At 38.2% G+C, this 20004-nt stretch overlaps 1 protein-coding gene across 4 annotated transcripts in view; it reads right to left on the reverse strand.

Moving 5' to 3' along the window:
* SCAMP1 (secretory carrier membrane protein 1) overlaps positions 1–20004 on the reverse strand; it is a 112607-nt gene that overhangs the window by 71701 nt on the left and 20902 nt on the right. For 3 of the 4 annotated variants that reach the window (XM_057740461.1, XM_057740478.1, XM_057740470.1), the window contains one exon: positions 17191–17268. In XM_057740461.1, the coding sequence (XP_057596444.1) occupies positions 17191–17268 (78 nt within the window). Of the gene's footprint in view, positions 1–1314; positions 1404–17190; positions 17269–20004 lie in introns of those variants that run through there. The other variant, XM_057740488.1, reaches the window with a different exon arrangement.

A 20004-nucleotide genomic window follows, 5' to 3' on the forward strand; every position in this document is an offset into this window, starting at 1 on the left:
GAGTATATCATGCAGCTATTTAAAAGTTCTGAATGAATAATGAAATGGGGAAAGCTCATATCAATTATGTTATAAAACAAAACTTTATATAGAGTATAATCCCAATTTTTTATTTTAAAACGTGTCAATATGTTAATAGTGACTATTTCTGAATAGTGGGATGTAAAGCTTTTTCTTATTTTTTTTTATCTCCACTATGATTTTTATTACTGAAAACTGTAAATTCTCTATTCCAATTGCCTGTTCCCCAGCTCCAATATTTCATATTAATAGGCAGAAAAACTGAAGCTGATCAATCCTAACTAGTCTCCAACTAGAAAATCATGGCCCTAAAGTATCACTCTCTTGGTTTAATAAGTAGCAACAACGAAATAATGACCAAATAAAATGCCTGGCAAAGTTAGTTTGGTAGCACACTTTAGGAAAAGCACACAAGAAATTACTCAAGAATTCACCCAGTTGAAACCATACCATAAATTCTTTACCGCTTTAAGTAACAAATGAAGTATTAAGTACAGTTAGTAGATAAGAATGAAGCCTAGTTTAGAGCTAGTATTTGACATACTCAAGGTAACAGTTGCTTGTGGGGTAGCAATGATGGGAAATGTTAGAGAAGCACAAATCTCTGCTACCACTGATATTAACCTGATAGCTGATAATTTCTTCAAATTTGCCAATGCTAGTTAAATCTACGTCCAGCTCTGGAACCTAGTATTTTCATCAGCCACAACATGCTTGATTAGCAACTGCAAGCCAAGTACAGCTCTTGTCATAATTATTAAAGACCTGTTCCAATGATGGCTCCAAATTCTTTCCCAACTTTTCATTTCTGCACATATGAATAAAAAGAAAATTAAAACAATCCACTCAACACTTCCATTCACGGCAACACAGCAGACCACACATCTGTAGTGACACCCCTGATACGCAGTACCTAAAAATGCCGAATCAAATTTCATTTAAATAATATTGCAAATTAATGACTAAGCTGAAAGGAAATCCTGAGAGGCCAGAAAGTAGGAAAAACTGCAAATCCAAACAAAGAAGAGCCTTGATGCCATGCCATTAACAAAATCACCAGGATTCAATAAGCGAGACAAAGCTTGGGAGTCTGTACAAGGTAAAATCAATCTGAGATCACTGCATAAAGCCAGGACTTCCTAAAAAGCAACATTCTCAGTGGATAAGCAAAAAAAAGCAGCTTCACAGAAAGAAACATTATGAACATTTGCCTGTCTTGCCTTGACCCTGGATAGAGAAGGAAGGAAACAAAAAATAGAAATCTTCCCTGAGAACTCCTAATCATAAACCTACCACCTTGCAGACTTGGGGCCAGGTTTCACATTACCAATACACACAAAATATTCCAAGTTGAAATTTTCATTTCCAGATATCCCAGGTTGGTAGTGACCTCAAGTACCTGGCAAAAGTAGAGGAACACACTTTAAAACCAGGCTTCAAAGAATTTTCACAGCTCAAGTTCTAAGTAACTTTGGCTCATGACTTAAACACAGAAGGAAGCAAGCCATCATGAGCAAGGATCCATGGACATATAAATTACAAAGTAAGACCAGAGATACTGGAATTTTCTGATGTAAAATATAAAATAGATATGCTTAATAAAGAAATAAAAGGTAATGAAAGTATCACTAAGCAACAAGAGACTATAAGAATTGACCAAATATCTTTTTAAATTTTACAAATGGAACTTATAGAAATGAAAACCATAATAATTAGAATTATAAATTTAATAGACAAGTATGAAACAGCAGACTACACAAAGATGAAGAGATAATTAGAGAAATGGAAATGAGTCTAAACGAACTGCACAGAATGTAGCAGAAAGACAAAAAAAAAAAAAAAATATGAGAGGTTAAGAGAAATGAGAGCAGAGTGAGAAGGTACAATTGAGAGCTCTGCAGGAAGCAAACAGAGAATGAGGGAGAGTCAGTGTTCAAAGAGAACATGAGGACACTAATTCTCAGAGTCCAAACTCCAAAACCCAAACCAGATTTTGTAAAAGTTAACACCTAGACATACTATAGTGAAAGAGCAAATCCTAGATACAAGAGATCTTAAAACCATCAGGAGAAAGGGGGTGTGACCAAGATAGGGGAGTAGGAAGACCTTCAGCTCACCTCCTCCTATGAGCTTCACCAAAATTACAACTATTTATAGAGCAACTATGGATGAAACGACCTGAAGACTAGCAAAGATCTTCTGCAACTAAAGATATAAAGAAGGAGGCACAGCAAGACATGGAGGAGGGGCGGAGTTGCAGTGTAGTCAAGACCCACATCCCTGTGTAAGCAACCCACAAACGGGAGCATGATCACAAGTGCAGGGGTTCTCCCCAGGGAGTGAGGTGTCCAAGCCCCACCATCGGGCTCCCCACCCTGGGAGGCCTGCACAGGGAGGATGAGCCCCTAGAACATTTGTCTTTGAAGGCCAGCGGGGCTTGCTTTCCGGAGAGGCAGAGGGCTATAGGAAACAGAGACTCTACCTCAAAGGGCTCACACAAAATGTCACCTGCTCCGAAACCCAGGGCAGAAGCAGTAATTGAAAGGAGCCTGGGTCAGACCCACTTACTTCTTGAAGAGCCTCCCAGAGAGGGAGGAGGCAACTGGGAACCACTCTGGGGACATATCAATAAATGCTGGTGGCAGCTGTTTTGGGGAGCTCATTCTATCACGGGGACACTCATGCTGGCAAGCACCATTTCAGAATCCTCTCCAGCAGCCCAGCTTCCCTAGGGCCCCGCAAGTCCCCAGCTGCCACAGGTCACAGCCCAGCCCACCAGAAGGCCCAGAGCCATCAACAGATGAATGGATAAAGAAGATTTAGTACAGATACAATGGAATATTACTCGGCCATAAAAAAGAATGAAATCTTGCCATTTGTGACATGGATGGATCTAGAGGCTCTCATGTTAAGTGAAATAAGTCAGACAGAAAGACAAATACTGTATGAGTTCACTTATCTGTGGAATCTAAAGAAAAAAACAAATGAACAAACATAATAAAATAGAAACAGACATAAATACAGAGAACAAACAGGTAGTTGGCAGAGTGAAGGGGGAAAACAGAAATAGGTCAGGGAGATGAAGAGGTACAAACTTTCAGTTACAAAATATATAGACAGGGTATGAAATGTACAGTGTGGGAATATAGTTAATAACTATGTAGTATCTGTGTGGTGACAGACGGTAACTAGACTTATTGTGGTGATCATTTAATACTGAATCACCATATTGTATAACAGGAACCAAAACAGTGTTGTAGGTCACTTATACGTCAAAACCAAATTCATAGAAAAAGAGATCAGATTTGTGGTTACCAGAGACGGGTGGTGAGGGATGGGGAATTGGATCAAAGTAGTCAAAAGGTAAAAATTTTCAATTACAAGATAAATAAGTACTAGGGATGTTACGTACAGCACGATAAACATAACTAATACTGCTGTGTGTTACATGTGAAAGTTGTTAGGAGAGTAAATCCTAAGAGTTCTCATCACAAGGGAAAAATTTTTTTCTATTTCTTTCAATTTGTATCTGTATGAGGTGGATATTCACTAAATTTGATGTGCTAATCACTGCATGATGTAAGTCAATTTTTCTTTTTTCTTTTTTGGCTGCACCTTACGCAGGATCTTAAACGCCCAACCAGGGATTGAACCTGTGCCCTCGACATCGGAAGTGCAGGGTCCTAACCACTGCACCTCCAGGGAATTCCCATAAGTCAAATTATGTTGTACACCTTAAACTTATACAGTGCCATATGTCAATTATATCTCAATAAAACTGGAAGAAGAAGAAGAAAAAAAAAAAGACAGACACAATACCTATACAAAGCAATGTGAGTAAGACTGAGAGCTATTTTCTCTACAGCAACAATGGGAGCCCAAGTAGAATGTGCCAAGCTGATGAGACAAAGTAACTGTCAATGTCGACCTCTAAATCCAGGGACATTAGCTTTTGAGAACCAAGGTGAAATAATAAATATTTATAAATAGTATAAGGAAAACTAGTACCAGAAGGGATATTTGAGATGCAAGAAGTAGTGTCTTTCTGCCTCACTGGACACTCCTGAGTAGATCATCTTCATTTTACACTCATCAAAACTGCAGATACTGAAGGAAAGTCAACCTATCTGTGGAAAAAAAGAGAGTACTCTAGTGCACTTGGCTGTACTAGAGTAAGATAAGCTCTTCTCCTGACAGTCCTGAAACTATGTCTGTCACTGCTGTGGCAGCCCCTGGGAAAAACCTGAGGTAGTGAGAAAAGTGCAGAAGGTACAAAGATGAAGACAGAGAAAAAACTTTAGAGAAGCCAGGAGAATAGGACAGTGACCTCGGGGGCAGAGCTCTGGCCAGAGCAAGGCTGTACATCCTTCTCCCATGCTGGATGAAATTTCACAAGCTAGGGATAGACTACATTTCATAAATCTCTGTGAAAGTTATAATTCTTTTATACTTTACATGGTTATAATTAGTTTATATTTTAACAAATTATATTACTATGTTTGCCTATTCATGTGGCTTTGGAGAACTCAACCAGGACCAATAGCTAAAGACTATAGGAAGATTGATTAGGTCCCATTTGTTTATTTTTGTTTTTATTTCCATTATTCTAGGAGGTGGGTCAAAAAGGAACTTGTTTTGATTTATGTCTTAAGAGTGTCCTGCCTATGTTTTCCTCTAAGAGTTTTATAGTGTCTGGCCTTACATTTAGATCTTTAATCCATTTTGGGTTTATTTTTGTGTATGGTGTTAAGAAGTGTTCTAATTTCATTCTTTTACATGTAGCCGTCCAATTTTCCCAGCACCACTTATTGAAGAGGCTGTCTTTTCTCCATTGTATATTCTTGCCTCCTTTGTCAAAGATAAGGTGCCCATATGTGTGTGGGTTTATCTCTGGGCTCTCTTCTGTTCTACTGATCTATACTTCTGTTTTTGTGCCAGCTCAATATCAAAAAAGTAAACAACTCAATCCAAAAATGGGCAGAAGACCTAAATAGACATTTCTCCAAAGAAGACATGCAGATGGCTAACAAACACATGAAAAGATGCTCAACATCACTAATCATTAGAGAAGTGCAAGTCAAAGTCACAATGAGGTATCACCTCACTCCAGTCAGAATAGCCATCATCAAAAAATCTAGAAACAATAAATGCTGAAGAGGGTGTGGAGAAAAGGGAACCCTCCTGCACTGTTGGCAGCAATGTAAATTGGTACAGCCACTATGGAGAACAGTATGGAGGTTCCTTAAAAAACTAAAAATAGAACTACCATATGACCCAGTATTCCCACTCCTGGGTATATACCCTGAGAAAACCATAATCTGAAAAGAAACATGTACCCCGGTGTTAACTGCAACACTATTTACAATAGCCAGGACATGGAAGCAACCTAAATGCCCACCAACAGATGAATGGATAAAGAAGATGTGGCACATATATACAATGGAATATTACTCAGCCATAAAAAGGAATGAAATTGAGTTATTTGTAGTGAGGTGGATGGACCTAGAGTCTGTCATACAGAGTGAAGTAAGCCAGAAAGAGAAAAACAAATAAATACTGCATATTAATGCATATATATGGAATCTAAAAAAGTGGTACTGATGAACCCAGTGGCAGGACAAGAATAAGGATACAGATGTAGAGAACAGACTTGAGGACACGGGGCGGGGTGGCGAAAGGGAAGCTGGGACGAAGTGAGAGAGTACACTGACAACATATACACTACCAAATGTAAAACAGATAGCTAGTGGGAGTCTGCTGCATAACACAGGGAGATCAACCCAATGATTGCTGATGACTTAGAGGGGTGGGACAGGGATGATGGGAAGAAGTCGCAGGAGGGAGGGGATATGGGGATATATGTATAAATACAGCTGATTCATTTTGTTGTACAGCAGAAACTGGCACAACAGTGTAAAACAATTATACTCCAATAAAGAGCTTAAAAAAATTATAGAAAGATACATTTTCACTCATTAGAGTTAAAAACATTATAATGATCACAGAAATGCAATTGTGGAGAGACTTTTCTGTTATATAGTGAGCTCTCAGCACTGGAAGTTCCAAAGGTGTTTCATTATTAAATAAATGAGCATATAAGATCCCTTCAAGGCATTAGAGTTCCGCAAGTTGTCTTTCTCATGTATAGAGCAAATACGTTCTCCTTCCTGGTTTTCTTCCATATTCAAAACATCTATTCAAGAAAATTCCTCCTTGCTTTTTCCAGCTCTTTCTCTTCCATCTGTGAACCAATGATGTTTCTAAGTATATTCAGGTCTAAAGCAATGTTTCTTAACGTGTTCATAGATCTCCTGCATCAGAAAGCCCTGGTGCTTATTGAAAAAGCAAACTCTAGGTCCCACTGTGGACATACCGATTCAAAAACTCAGGGGTTGAAGAGAAGGGGTGTGCATTTTCAACATGCTCACATTTTAAGTAAGCTCTCCAGGGTGATTCTTATATACCCTGAAATTTAAGAACTCCCCTCTGAGGCAGCAAAGTTTACAGTTTCCATAAACCACTGTCTATTCTTTCACCTAATGAAGAGACGGCCAAAAGAAACCTAAAACTTTTTGACCTTATCAGTCTCTGATTGAGCAGACAGAACTGAGTGTGGCTGTGCCCAACACAGATTCCCTTGTTATTAAGGGTAGTGAAAATCAAACATATTAATGTCAGAATCAGGTCAAGTAGAAATAAATTTATCAGAATAGATGACCATTTTAAAACAAGGCTTTTAAAGATTACAGTAACTGGGGGCGTAGGTACATAACAGGAGGAAACTAGGGATATACAAGAATGGGAGTTTCCAAATAGAGAAAGGCACATGAAGGAAGAGAGATGCAGCCAGACATTTTTATCCACACATTCATCAAACATTCACTGACCAACTGCAGTGTGCCAAAAACAATTACAGACATTTGGGAGACATTAATGAACACAACAGGCAAACATCCCTATCCTCAAGGAGCTTACAATCTAGCAATGGAAGATAAATAATACATACAATAAATCCATTGTAGAGTATCCTAGAAGGCAGTAAATTTTGCAGAACAAAAAAAAAATGAACAGGGTAAACGGGTCGTGAATAAAAGTTGAGTAGGGATAGCTTTACAAAGGCGGTTAGGGAAGCAAATATTTAAGTAAATACTTTATGGAAGTGAAGAAGTCAGCTTTGCAGATACCTGGGGGAAGCCCATTTAAGGCAGAAGGAATAGCCAATACAAAGTCAGGAAAATGCCTGGCCTAAGGAAGGCCAGTGTGCTGGGAAAGAATACCCAAAAGGTGGCGTGAGGAGATAAGAGTGAGAGATATTAGAGACCAGAGTATATGCTATTTTAAGGTCTCTTGGTTTTACTGTGAAGAAAATCAAAAGCTAGTGAAGAGTTCTATGCAGGAGACTGAAATGATCACCTTTTTTTTCACGGTATCACTGTGGCTCTGAGCTGAACACAGACGGAAGGTGGAAGCAGGGAGAGCAGTCAAGGAACCACCACTGTAGCAGTCCAGGCAAGGGATGCCGGCAGCTCAAGCCGAGTGGTGGCTATGGAGGTGAGGCATCAGAGCGGTACGTATCTCTAAGGGAGAGCTAACAGGATTCCCGGACAGAAAGTGATGGAAATGGAAATAATGAAATGCCACCAAGGTTGTGGCCTAAGCAACTAGCAGGAGAGAAATAAGAGAGATTGAAAACGGGCAGGTTTCCAAGCAGGGGGCTCAGTTCAGTACTGGACAAACTGAATTTGTAATTTCTAAGACATCCGAGGTAGACGTACTAGAGCAGGCAGCTGAATATATGAGTGGTGTTCAGAGCAGAGGTCTGTGCTGGAGATGTAAATGTGGGAGTTATCAGCATGTAGATGATATTTAAGACTATAAGACTGCATGAAATAACCATTTGAGTGGCCATAGGTAGAGAAGCAATGCCTAACTCCTGGCACACTCTGATATTGCGGGTAAAGGGGCAGGGAAAGGACAAATCAGCAAAGAAGACAGAGAAGGAAAAACTTAAGTGTCTGAAATCCACATGAAGAAACTTTCCTAAGAATGAGATAGTGATCAACTGTCAGTGCTGTTGATAGATGGAGTAAGACTGAAAATTTACCACTGGATTTAGCAACGTGGTAGTCATTGGCTGCCTTGACAACTGTGTTTTGGTGGAGTGTTGGGAGCAAAACACTCATTGAAATATCTTTTAGGAGAAAGGGCTGAGGGGAAAAATAGCAGACAACTCTTTGGAGGAGTTCTGCAGCAACTGGGAGCAGAGAAAGTTTTTCAGGGACAGAGAAGTAAGAATTAGACTGGAAAGGGAAACAAGGTTAAGGTAAAGTTCTGCTACAAAGAAGTTACAGTAATCAAGACAGTGTGAGACTGGCATAGGAATAACAGAGATCAACAGAACAGAATTTAGAGTAGAAAAACATGTCCTTACATTAACCATCAACTGATCTTCATCAAGAGGGCCAAAATAATCCAATGGGGACAAACAGTCTTTTCAACAAATAGGGCTGGAACAAGTGGATATCCACATGTAAAAGAAGCTGCGATAAAGAAGATGTGGTACATATATACAATGGAATATTACTCCGCCGTAAAAAGGAACAAAAGTGGGACATCTGCAGAGACATGGATGGACCTAGAGACTGTCATATAGAGTGAAGTTGAGTCAGAAAGAGAAAAACAAATATCATATAGTAACGCATATATGTGGAATCTAGAAAAATGGTACACATTAACTGGTTTGCAAGGCAGAAACAGAGACACAGATGTAGAAAACAAACATATGGACACCAAGTGGGGAAAGTGGGTGGGATTGGGGTGGGATGAATTGGGAGATTGGGACTGTCATATATACATTACTAATAAGAAAAAAATATCAAATTGTACACTTTAAATACATGCAGTTTATTGTATGTCAATTATATCTCAATAAAAGTTCTTAAAAGAAGAAGCTGGACACCTATTTCATACTACTCATGAAAATTAATTCAAAATGGATCATAAACCTAAATGTAAGCACTAAAACTATACAACTCTTAAAAGAAAACTTAGGAGTAAATCTTTATGACCTTGAGTTAGGCAATGGCTTCTTACACATGACACCAAAAACAGAAGCAACCAAAGAAAAAACAGGCAAATTTGACAACAAAATTAAAAATTTTTGTGTGTCTAAGAACACTATCAAGAAAGTGAAAAGACACCCCACAGGAGAAAATACTTGAACAACGCAGGGATTGGGGCACTGATCCTTCACACAGTTGAAAATCCATGTATAACTTTACATCCGGCCCTCCATATCCAAGGTTCTACATCAGGGATTCAATTCACCACGGACTGTGTAGTACCGTATTATGTATTTAGTGAAAGAAATTCATGTGTACGTGGACCCCCAGAGTTCAAACCTGTGTTGTCCAAGGGTCAACTGTGTTTGCAAATCACTTATTTCATGAGACACCTATATCCAATATTAGGTATTCAATGTCAAAAAGAAAATCCAATTTTATTTTATTTTTTTAAGCTCTTTATTGGAATATAATTGCTTCACACTCTTGTACCAGCTTATGAGGTACACCAAAGTGAATCAGCTGTATTTATACACATATCCCCATATCCTCTCCCTCCCACGACTCCCCCCCACCCTCCCTGTCCTGGCCCTCTAAGGCATCATCGAGTTGATCTCCCTTTGTTATACAGCAACTTCCCACTAGCTATCGGTTTTACAGTTGGTAGTATATATATGTCTATGCTACTCTCTCACTTTGTCCCAGCTTCCCCTTCACCCCCCACCCCCCCAAGCCCGTGTCCTCCAGTCCATTCTCTGCATCTGCATCCTTATTCTTGTCCTGTCACTGGTTCATCAGTACATTTTTTTTTTTTTTTAAGATTCCGTATATATGAGTTAGCATACAATATTTGTTTTTCTCTTTCTGGCTTACTTCACTCTGTATGACAGACTCCAGGTCTACCCACCTCATGACATATAGCTCCATTTCATTCCTTTTTATAGCTGAGTAATATTCCATTGTATATATATACCACATCTTCTTTATCCATTTATTTGTTGATGGGCATTTAGGTTGCTTCCATGTCCTGGCTATTGTAAAGAGTGCTGCAATAAACATTACGGTACATGTTTCTTTTTGGAAAATTCAATTTTAAAATGAGCAAAGACTCTGGACACTTCTCCAAAGATGACTTGCAAATGGCCAATAAGCACATGAAAAAATGTTCAACATCACTAGCCATCAGGGAATTGCAAATTAAGACCGCAAGGATATATCACTGCATATCAACTAGGATGGCTGTAAGCAGAAGGTCAGACAATAACAAGTTTCAGCAAGGAAGTGAAGATATTGGAACCCTTCTACACTGCTGATTAGATTATAAATGTTGCAGCCACATTGTTAAACAGTCTGATAGCTCCTCAAACAGCTAAATATATTATTACCATATGACCCTACCATTCAACTCCTATGTATATATCCAAGAGAAATGAAAACATATGTGCACACAAAAACGAGTACACAAATGTTCAGAGCAGCCAGAAATTGGAAACAATCTAACTGTCCATCAACTGATGGATAAATAGCAAATGCAGTATAAAAAGAAAAAAAGGGAATTAAGTACTGATACATGCCACCACATAGTTGAACCTTGAAAACATTAACCTAAGTAAAAGAAACCAGTTGCACAAGATCACATATTTTATGATTCCATTTATATGAAATGTCCAGAACAGGCAAATTTATAGAGATAGAAAGTAAACCAATACTTGCCTATGGCCAGAGAGGGAGGTGGAATGTGAAGTAACTGATAAAGGAGGCAGGGTTTCTTTCAGGGATGGAAGAGACAAAAATATTCTAAAATTAGAATGTGATAATTGTTGTGCAACTCTATTACTACACTGAAAACATTTAATTGTACACTTTAAATGGGTGTGTGGTTTATTAATTATCTAACGAAGCTGTTAAATGAATAATAAATTTTTGTGATTTTTCTTTCCTAACATAGAAGAAAACATGTTTTTATGATGATGTGAATGACCCAGTAGGAAGGGATAAAATTAGTGATGTTAGAGAGGAGTGATTTATCAAAGTTCTTTAGTGAAAGTACATGGAATCTACTGCACAAATAGAATGGCTTTAGATAGAAGCACAGATAGTTCATCTATAAGTAAAAGGCAGGAAAACAGAACACGGGTATAAATGCTGGTAGGTAGGTAGACGTGATGGTGGAAGTCTGTCGATGTTCTCTATTGGTTGCTTCAATTTTCTCAATGAAATAAGAAGTAAGGTCATCAGCTGAGAGTGGGGGGGAGGGGACAGATTTTAAAGATGAGGAGAGAGAAAAGTGGACAATTAAAAAACTAGAACATTCAGTACAATTTAGAGCTGGTTATGAACTAAAAATGAGACCACTCAGCATGGTTACATGTGTTTCTCCATATTTAACTGCAAGATAAGGGCAGAGAGTATATGGAGCTGTAGTTAGCCAGAGCTTGGCTTCTAGCCAAAAGGTTATGTCAAAGTAAGGGGGAAGAGTGGAAGGCAAGGGAGTTGAGAGCACACACAGAGAGAGTGATTATGACAACTGGATGTGGAATTTAGGCTGAGAGGAGAGCGTAAAATGTGGATAAAGGGCGGTGACGTAGTAGGATCAACAAACCAGAGGTCCTGCTGGAACTGAAAGATGTATTGAAATTGAGGAACTAGCAGAGTGACTAAAAAGATATAAGAAATGAGAGTGAGTGACTTGAGACTGCATGGAATGCAAAAATCAATAGAAGAGATGAGGTCAACGCACTGATATGCAGAATATTAGAATGATCATCACTAAGAATTCAAAACAGGAATAGTGGGGACTTCCCTGGTGGTCCAGTGGTTAAAACTTCATGTTTCCGCTGCAGGGAGCATGGGTTCAATCCCTGGTTAGGGAACTAAGATTTTGCATGCTGCGTGGAGCAGCCAAAAAACAACAAAAAACCAGTTATGACATTCAGGGGGAGTTCCTTGGTAGCTTAGTGGTTAGGACTTCAGACTTTCACTGCTGTGGCCCAGGTTTAATCCCTGGTCAGGGAACTGAGATCCTGCAAGCCGCACAGCACGACCAAAAGAAAAAGAAACACACAATGGTGGATGGGGAAAATAACGTAGAGAGAAGATGTTAAAAAAAAAAAATTACAGAATAGGAAGAGTGTTAGAGTAATAGTGAACCAAGAACTAAAATTAGGAAATGAAAAAACAAAAGAGAAATAAGGGGTAGTAATTCAGGGATCAGTAGATGACAGCCACAGTCAGTGAGTCCTGGGACCCAATTATAATCTGAAGACATGAGATTCAAATGATGACATGGGATTTTTTTAGACAGGAAGGAGGAAGAATGTCTGGAAGCAGCAACTAGAAACAAAGACAGTATCTACCCCAATTTTATGCCCAGTTGTCTGAGAACCGTGAGAGAAAAAGTAGCTAGTTTTTCAGAAGGTTACAGGGGAAGCAGCATCCTCATAGAAAGGCCAGTTTCCACAAAGCAAAGGATAAAACATTCAGAGAAAAAGATAAAGATATAGGGGATTCTGATGAAGTTGGACTCTGACTTCCAGAGAGCACAAGGGAAAGTTTCAGGAATTAAGGAAACAGGAGGGTTCAGATTAAGTAATGTGCAAAGCTTCAACGAGGATTAAAATCCAAGAGAAGATGTCACCAGGGAAGTCCCCTGTGACGTGCTTCTAATGAACAGAATTTGGTAGCAGTGATGGGATATCATTCCCTTGATTACATCATGTAAATTGGGGTTCCATCTTAGTAGAACAGTGTAAGAGACTCTCTGCAGACTCTGAAATAAGTGGCCATGATGGTAAAGCACATGTGGCAAGAAACCATGCAGCCGCTAGGAATTCTGGACAGCATCAGTGACCTAAGTGTAGTTTCCAGCTGATAGGTGGCCAAAAGCCCGGGCCCCCAATCACGCAATCACAAGGATATTAATTCTGCCAACAACCTGAATGAGCTTGGAAACAGATTCTTCCTCAGTCAACCCTTTGGATGAGAATGCAGTTCAGATCACACCTTGATCACAACCTCGTGAAACCCTGAACAAATGCCCAGTTAAGCTTTGCCCAAACTTCTGACCTACAGAAATGATAAAATAATAAATGTGTGCTTTTTCAAGCTGCTAAGTTTGCAGTAATCTGTCACACAGCAATAGAAAATGAATATACCTAGTATGAGAGGTTTATCTTGACCCATAAAAGGAGGTGAGGATAACCTAGGGAAGCCAGGCATTACGACCACACACAGTGTCTCTTTACTCCATTCAAAGACCAATAAAAGGCCTAGGGGAGGTCATCTCAATGAGGTTGTGGGTTAGAAGGTAGATGACTTTAGCTGGAGCAAATGGCACATTAGAGGATAAGACTAAAAAGATAGTCTGGGGGAGAAGTCTGTGGAGACTCTACTTTCTGCTCAATTTTTCTGTAAACCTAAAACTGCTCTAAGAAATAAAGTCTATAAAAAAATAAAAATAAAAAAAAGATAGTGTGAAGTCAAATCATGGAAGCCCCCACACGGCACACTACTAAGTAGGCAACATATAATCAATGTACACATCTCTAAGGAGAGAAGACCTAATGTGAACTTTGCCTTAAAAAAATAATTCTAGTCACAGTGCAAAAAAAAATGATTTGAAGAAGAGAAATTGGAGACAGGTAAGTACACAGGCCATTGTATTATCTCACATGAGTACCTGAATTCAGACAGTTTAGTAGGACTGAAAAGGACAGACAGGTAACATCTCCTAGAGGTATAAATGACAGGATGTGGCTACTGATGAGATGTAGGAAAAGAAGCTCTTTCAACCAAAGAGAACTCAGGTACTGCCAGCCAATGACACTAGAAGGACAAGAAGGCAGCAGTTATCATTAAATGAAACTAGAAACAAAGAAGACTGGTTTCAGAAGGGACAGATAATGAGCTCCAAGAAAGACAAGAAGCAAAGGAGAAAGAAAAAAATAAAGAGAAATGCATGGCAAGAGAAAATAAAGACAGGTGTTACAGTACAGAAATTGCTTTTGCAGTATTAAAAGAGCTAAAAGTTTTATCCATTTTCAAAAGAAAACCTGACATTAGAAATTATTTAACTCAATTATCTTCCTCTCTGCCTCCACTGTTACACATTAAAAAAACAAACAAAAAAACCACCCGCCAAAAGAAATTCTGTCTGAAGTCATGAATGCCATCACCAGTGGCTGAAACTAGTGAGAAGCAAGCTGCAGTAGGCATTTTAAACTGTTCCCTAATTTACAAGGAATACATTCCCCCTAAATACATACCAGTTCTCAAGGGTGAGCTAATTCTTCTAGTAATTTATGCATTAAGTTTTAGAGGGTAGGCCAGGGAACCTACCCACCATGCTCAACATAATTCCAGTGGTAAAATGCATTTTCAGTTCAAAAAAAAAAAAATTATATCATAGCCAAAGACTACCCTCCATTTTATAGCATGTGTCAGTTCAGACTAGCACATTTTAACTGCTGAATACCCTTCCAATATACTGTCAACAGACTAAGTCTAAACTATATGGTGTTTCATGAGGACGCCTTTCTCTGAATTTATAATATAGTGAATTAATATTTAAATTATTAAAATTATTTAAATATTTAACTGTTACTTTCCTTAAAGTTTCCATTCACCCAGAAAACTAAATATAAAAGGAAACCTAATAAAAAAAAATTAAAAACAGGACATGAACTTTCTAAAATCTTAACAAGGTTATACACTCATTCTGCTGAAGGATCTTCCTACTTGACCTCCTCAAGCAGCTCATCACACCCTTATGCAACAACCTAGAAGCTTCATTTCCATAAATATTTTTCTAAGACAAATACGGATAACAGCAATCAACTAAAATAGTATTTGGACTGAGTTCTAACATATCGCTTAAATCAATTATCCAAGTACACCTGTTTTGTTTTAGAAAATAGTCACAGCTACAAAAGAAGAAGGGGGGGCAAATTTCTGAAATCATATATATGGGAGACAAAAGAATTTCAAATTTTTTAATAATTCCATCTGTATTTTCCATCACGTAAAAACTTCAGTGGGAAATGCATAAGTGCTCTTATAACAATAATTTTCCTAGTGCTGAAGCTGTATCATTGCTCACCAAATCTAAGAGAAATGTAAGCTGGCTTTTCATTATTGCTTAGCTACTTTCTTTCAGAAAACCTTTCCTTGACTGTAAAGCCTCAACATTTAGAACCGCAGTTTACAATTTTGTTTCATTTTTCCTGGATATGATCTTCTTTATGTAATTTTTTAAAATCCCAATTAGGTGAGAAATTTTCCACAGACCAGGCCTATATCTTCTATTTCTTAGGTATCTGTCTCTAAAGACAGCACTAGCAAAATGGAGAAGGCAAAAGCTTTACAAAAAACAGGTGAGTTACGTACACCAGTACTGCCACTTACTAGCTGGGTGACCTGTGTCTCAGACTCTTTATCAGTAAAAGGAAACAAAGAATATCCGTTTTGAATGTTGTTATAAGAATTCGGTAAGATAATATAGGTAGAGCACATGACACAAAGTACACCACTTGTTGAAGAATACTACTACTACTGAAAAGAATAATCTAAAGCTGCTAGTGTAAAAAGGTTGAACATTTTTTGCCAGCAAAATCTCTCCAAAAATTATATAAAAACCTCTTTTTATTCTTTACCAGCAAACTTTATCAAGTCTTGTTCCCATCTTCACCCCCCAGAAATCATGTTAGAAGAACTATATATAGTGGAATAAAATATACCAGGCTCTTCTTTTTCTCCCTTTCAACTCCTACCAAATTGTAATCTCATACATTTTCACAGTTTACTATAAGGTTGAGCCCTATGACACTGACATCTTTACATGTCAAAACTGGTCAATTTATTGGCCATTTCACAGGGTTCAATCTGAAACTGACATGTTCAACGAACACTTAATGATCCCAGCCTGGGTTGCAGTTGCTACACATAAACAGAGGCTGTTAAATGAGGGCTTTGAAATAAAGTGAAATTTAAAAGTTCACTCTTATTTTAGTGCTTTTACTTTGTATAAAGCTCCTCCTAAGATGATTGAACCTGGTGTACCCCCAAAAAATAAAAAATAAAAATAAAAAAAATAAAAAAATAAATAAAAAAAAAAAGCTCCTCCTAAAACTAAAAAGTTAGTACTTCTTGAAGGAATTTTCAAGCAGACGCCTACATGATCTTCCAGAATTATTTTCTAGACTATGAAAAACATACATCAAGAAGAGAATATCAAAGGATCCTTATGCTGACATGTAAATCCAAGCATGTAACTGAAGAACTTTAATATCTTTAAGAGGATGACTAACATTTCAAGAGCAAACAATGTTTAAAATTCGGGGCCTCATGAGTGTGATATTTAAGCTAAAAACTCATATACAGGAGACAAAATTATTTGCCAGAGAACTCTTGATGGAAGGTTCTCAACAGAACCTACCTCAGTAGACCTCAAAACTGGCTCACAATAAAACCATCAAAAGGGCTAAAGCAGAAACAAAAAACAAAACTACCCTGAGACAGATAGGGCCCTAACAGATACTATAATAAAGTTCCCCAGGTGCTTTTAATATGCATTCAGGATAGAGAACCCTGCTCTCTAAGGGTTTTCTTCATACTCCTTCTTTTTATAAACCAAGACTATATCCTGAGAAGAGTATGTTCCTAGGTCAGGTAAAGTTCCAGAGGCTCTAGTCTGCAAGAGCAGATGGCCAGTCCTATTTAGAATCACCTAGTTCAAATGACAGTCATACAAATATTCACGATACAGTTGCATACATAGGTCTCTCTCTATAAGAAAACATCACCCTGTATTACCATGAAAACAGCATGTATACCAAAAAAACCTCCCCTGTTTAAAGAACTGTAGTAACAGTAACACTTTAGAGGGGTTATTAGCAATTTAAACTGTAGAACCATCACGGTAATTTTCAATTATTAGGAATATTCCTTCCTGTTTAAAAAAAAAAATGAACCTGCTAAATTCTAAATAAAACACTAATAGCTTGTTTTAGATACATTAACCAATCAACTAAAAAAAAACACAACTGAAATATAAATCCAATTTAATTTCAATTTTAATATTTAAAAGTAGTCCAATTAAGAATAGTCTTACTGTTCTAGAATCCGAGAATGGATTGTATTCATCAAGTCCTGGTGGGACATTTCTTGTCACTTGTGTAACTGATGGGTCCTGGAATAAAATTTGAAGGAGAAAAAAGATTACTTATCCTTTAAGATACAATTTTGATATTTACAAAGCATTTGCTTTATCTGAACTTTTGGTTACCCAGCAAAGCTAACAGAGGAAAATAAAGAAGATTATCAGATTAACCCAGTCCCATTTCCACCAAGTTGAAATTTAAACCCACAGCCTTCACACCCTCCAAGAAAAACAAATGAAAACTGGGTTAGATGCAAATCAGCTGCTAGCTATTATTTAAAGAATGAAAATAGACCACCTCTTAACAGCTGTGTGGAACCGACTGCACAGGGCATCTTAGCAAATCTTGAGTAAACCCACCCTCCTTTCCTTTGGGCTCCACTAAGAGTTCACGTTCCCCTTTTTTAAAAAATAGTATCTTCCGTTTTCCCTTCTGCAGATTTAAGTACCACAATACAAATCAATGTCACATACAGGCAACATTTAGTGCATTCAATATTAAGCACCTCTTACTTGTTTTATTCTACTACAGTATTTCTCTATGGCTGGAGTTTCTTGTTCCATATGATTCTAGACTGTCTCCCTCTTCCAAGTATAATATATTACATTAACCCAGCTTTTCAAATCTTAATGTTAGGCTTTCACATAAATAACTAAATCACAAAATTCTAGCTATTCTATTTTTCTTGATTGTGAATGTAAGACAAATATAATGAACATCTCAACAAAATCAGCTACATAATTAACATGAAAGGGATTTGCAAACCGTAACGTAGCCTCACCAGATTGCTGCACCCCCCTCTCAGAGTTTCTGATTCAGTCGGTCCGGGGTGGGACCTCAGAATATGTATTTCTAACAAGCTCCCAGATGATGCTGCTGGTCTGGGAACCACTGCTCTCGTCTACACTGTACTTTCTCCAATCCATCTTCCTCAGCAGTCATCAAAGTCACCTTTCAAAAACGTAAAGCTAATCTTGTTATTCCCCTCCTCCAATCCTTCTCCTCTGCCCTTTACCCATTTCAGATTTTTAGGGACTCTCAACTATAAAATACAAATTCCTCAAAATGAAATACAAGGCTTCTATCTAGCCTAGCCCTGCCTACCTTTCCAGCCTTATCTACTCTCTCATAACCATTCTCACCTTGCCAGTCCTTCTCCAAACAAAACAAGCTACTGCATAAGGAGCCTCAAACTTGGCAATAAGCGAGTGCTAAGGATAAATTAAAAGTACAGCAGAGGACTTCCTAGGTGGCGCAGTAGTTGGGAATCCGTCTGCCAATGAAGGGGACGCAGGTTGGATCCCTGCCTCGGGAAGATCCCACATGCTGTGGAGCAACTAAGCCCAGTGCACCACAGCTACTGAGCCTGTGCTCTAGAGCCTGTGAGCCACAGCTACTGAGCCCATGTGCTGCAACTACTGAAGCCCACGCACCTAGAGCCCATGCTCCACAAGAGAGGCCACCATAATGAGGAGTCCACGCACCACAATAAAGAGTAGCCCCTGCTTGCTGCAACTAGAGAAAGCCCGTGTGCAGCAATGAAGACCCAACGAGCCAATAAAATAAATTTATAAAAAAAAAGTACAGCAGAGATGAAAAATAAAGGCTTTAGGCTTGCTCAACAATAAAATGGGAAGCATGGAATGAAATCACTCTACCTCCCAGGGTTATCCTCCCAAGTTTATTCAAAAAATGTGAGGAGTAGAGAGATTATCAAGAAAGATAACAAATATCGTATACTAACATATGTGTGGAATATAGAAAAATGGTACAAATCAACCGGTTTGCAAGGCAGAAATAGAGACACAGATGTAGAGAACATATGGACACCAAGTGGGGAAAGCGGGGAGGGTTGGGGGGGGGAATGAATTGGGAGATTGGGATACCAAATTGTACACTCTAAATATATGCAGTTTATTGTATGTCAACTGTATCTCAATAAAAGTTCTTATAAAAAAAGTACAGCTGACCCTTCAACAATGAGGGGCTTAGGGGCACCAATGCTTGGCTCAGTCAAAAATCCCCCTATAAGTTATAGTTGGCCCTCCCTATACACCACATCCATGGTTCTAAATCCACAGATTCAAGCAACCATGGATCGTGTAGTACTGTAGTATTTACTATTGAAAAAGATCCACATATAAGTGGACCCACAAAGTTCAAACCTGTGTTGTTCAAGAGTCAACTGTACGCTGATGTAATCATTTCTCGCCTATGAGATTAGCAAAAATCCAAAAGTCTGACATTCTCTATTGACAAAGCTGTAAGGAAATAAGGATTCTCACGCATTACTAATGAGAACAGAAATTGTTACAACCTCTATAAAGAGAAAGTTGGCAACTGCTAGCAAAATTACATCTGCATTTAAACTATGACCCACAATCTCATTTCTACGAATTTATTCCAAAGATATACTGCAAAATACTATCTGTAATAGCAAAGACTGGAAGCAAACTAAATGTCCATCAACAGAAGACGGCTGAATAAACTATGACACATCTATATGACAAAGTACTATGCAGCTGAGTATCATGCAGTTGTAAAGTGGTATAAGGAGACCTATCAATACATATGCCATGGAATGGGTGAAGAAGGGCAGAACAGTGTAAATAGAATACTGCCTTTTATCCACAAAAGTAAGATAAAAATGAATCTGTTTATTTTAAAAAAGAATAAACCAGAAACAAAAGAAATAATTGCCAACAGGGAGAAGAAGAGAACAGTACGCAGATAGCATAAACTTGGAAGCTAGACTTCTCTGAATG

Source organism: Hippopotamus amphibius, chromosome 1 (genome assembly GCF_030028045.1).
Source record: "Hippopotamus amphibius kiboko isolate mHipAmp2 chromosome 1, mHipAmp2.hap2, whole genome shotgun sequence".
Taxonomy (NCBI): domain Eukaryota; kingdom Metazoa; phylum Chordata; class Mammalia; order Artiodactyla; family Hippopotamidae; genus Hippopotamus; species Hippopotamus amphibius.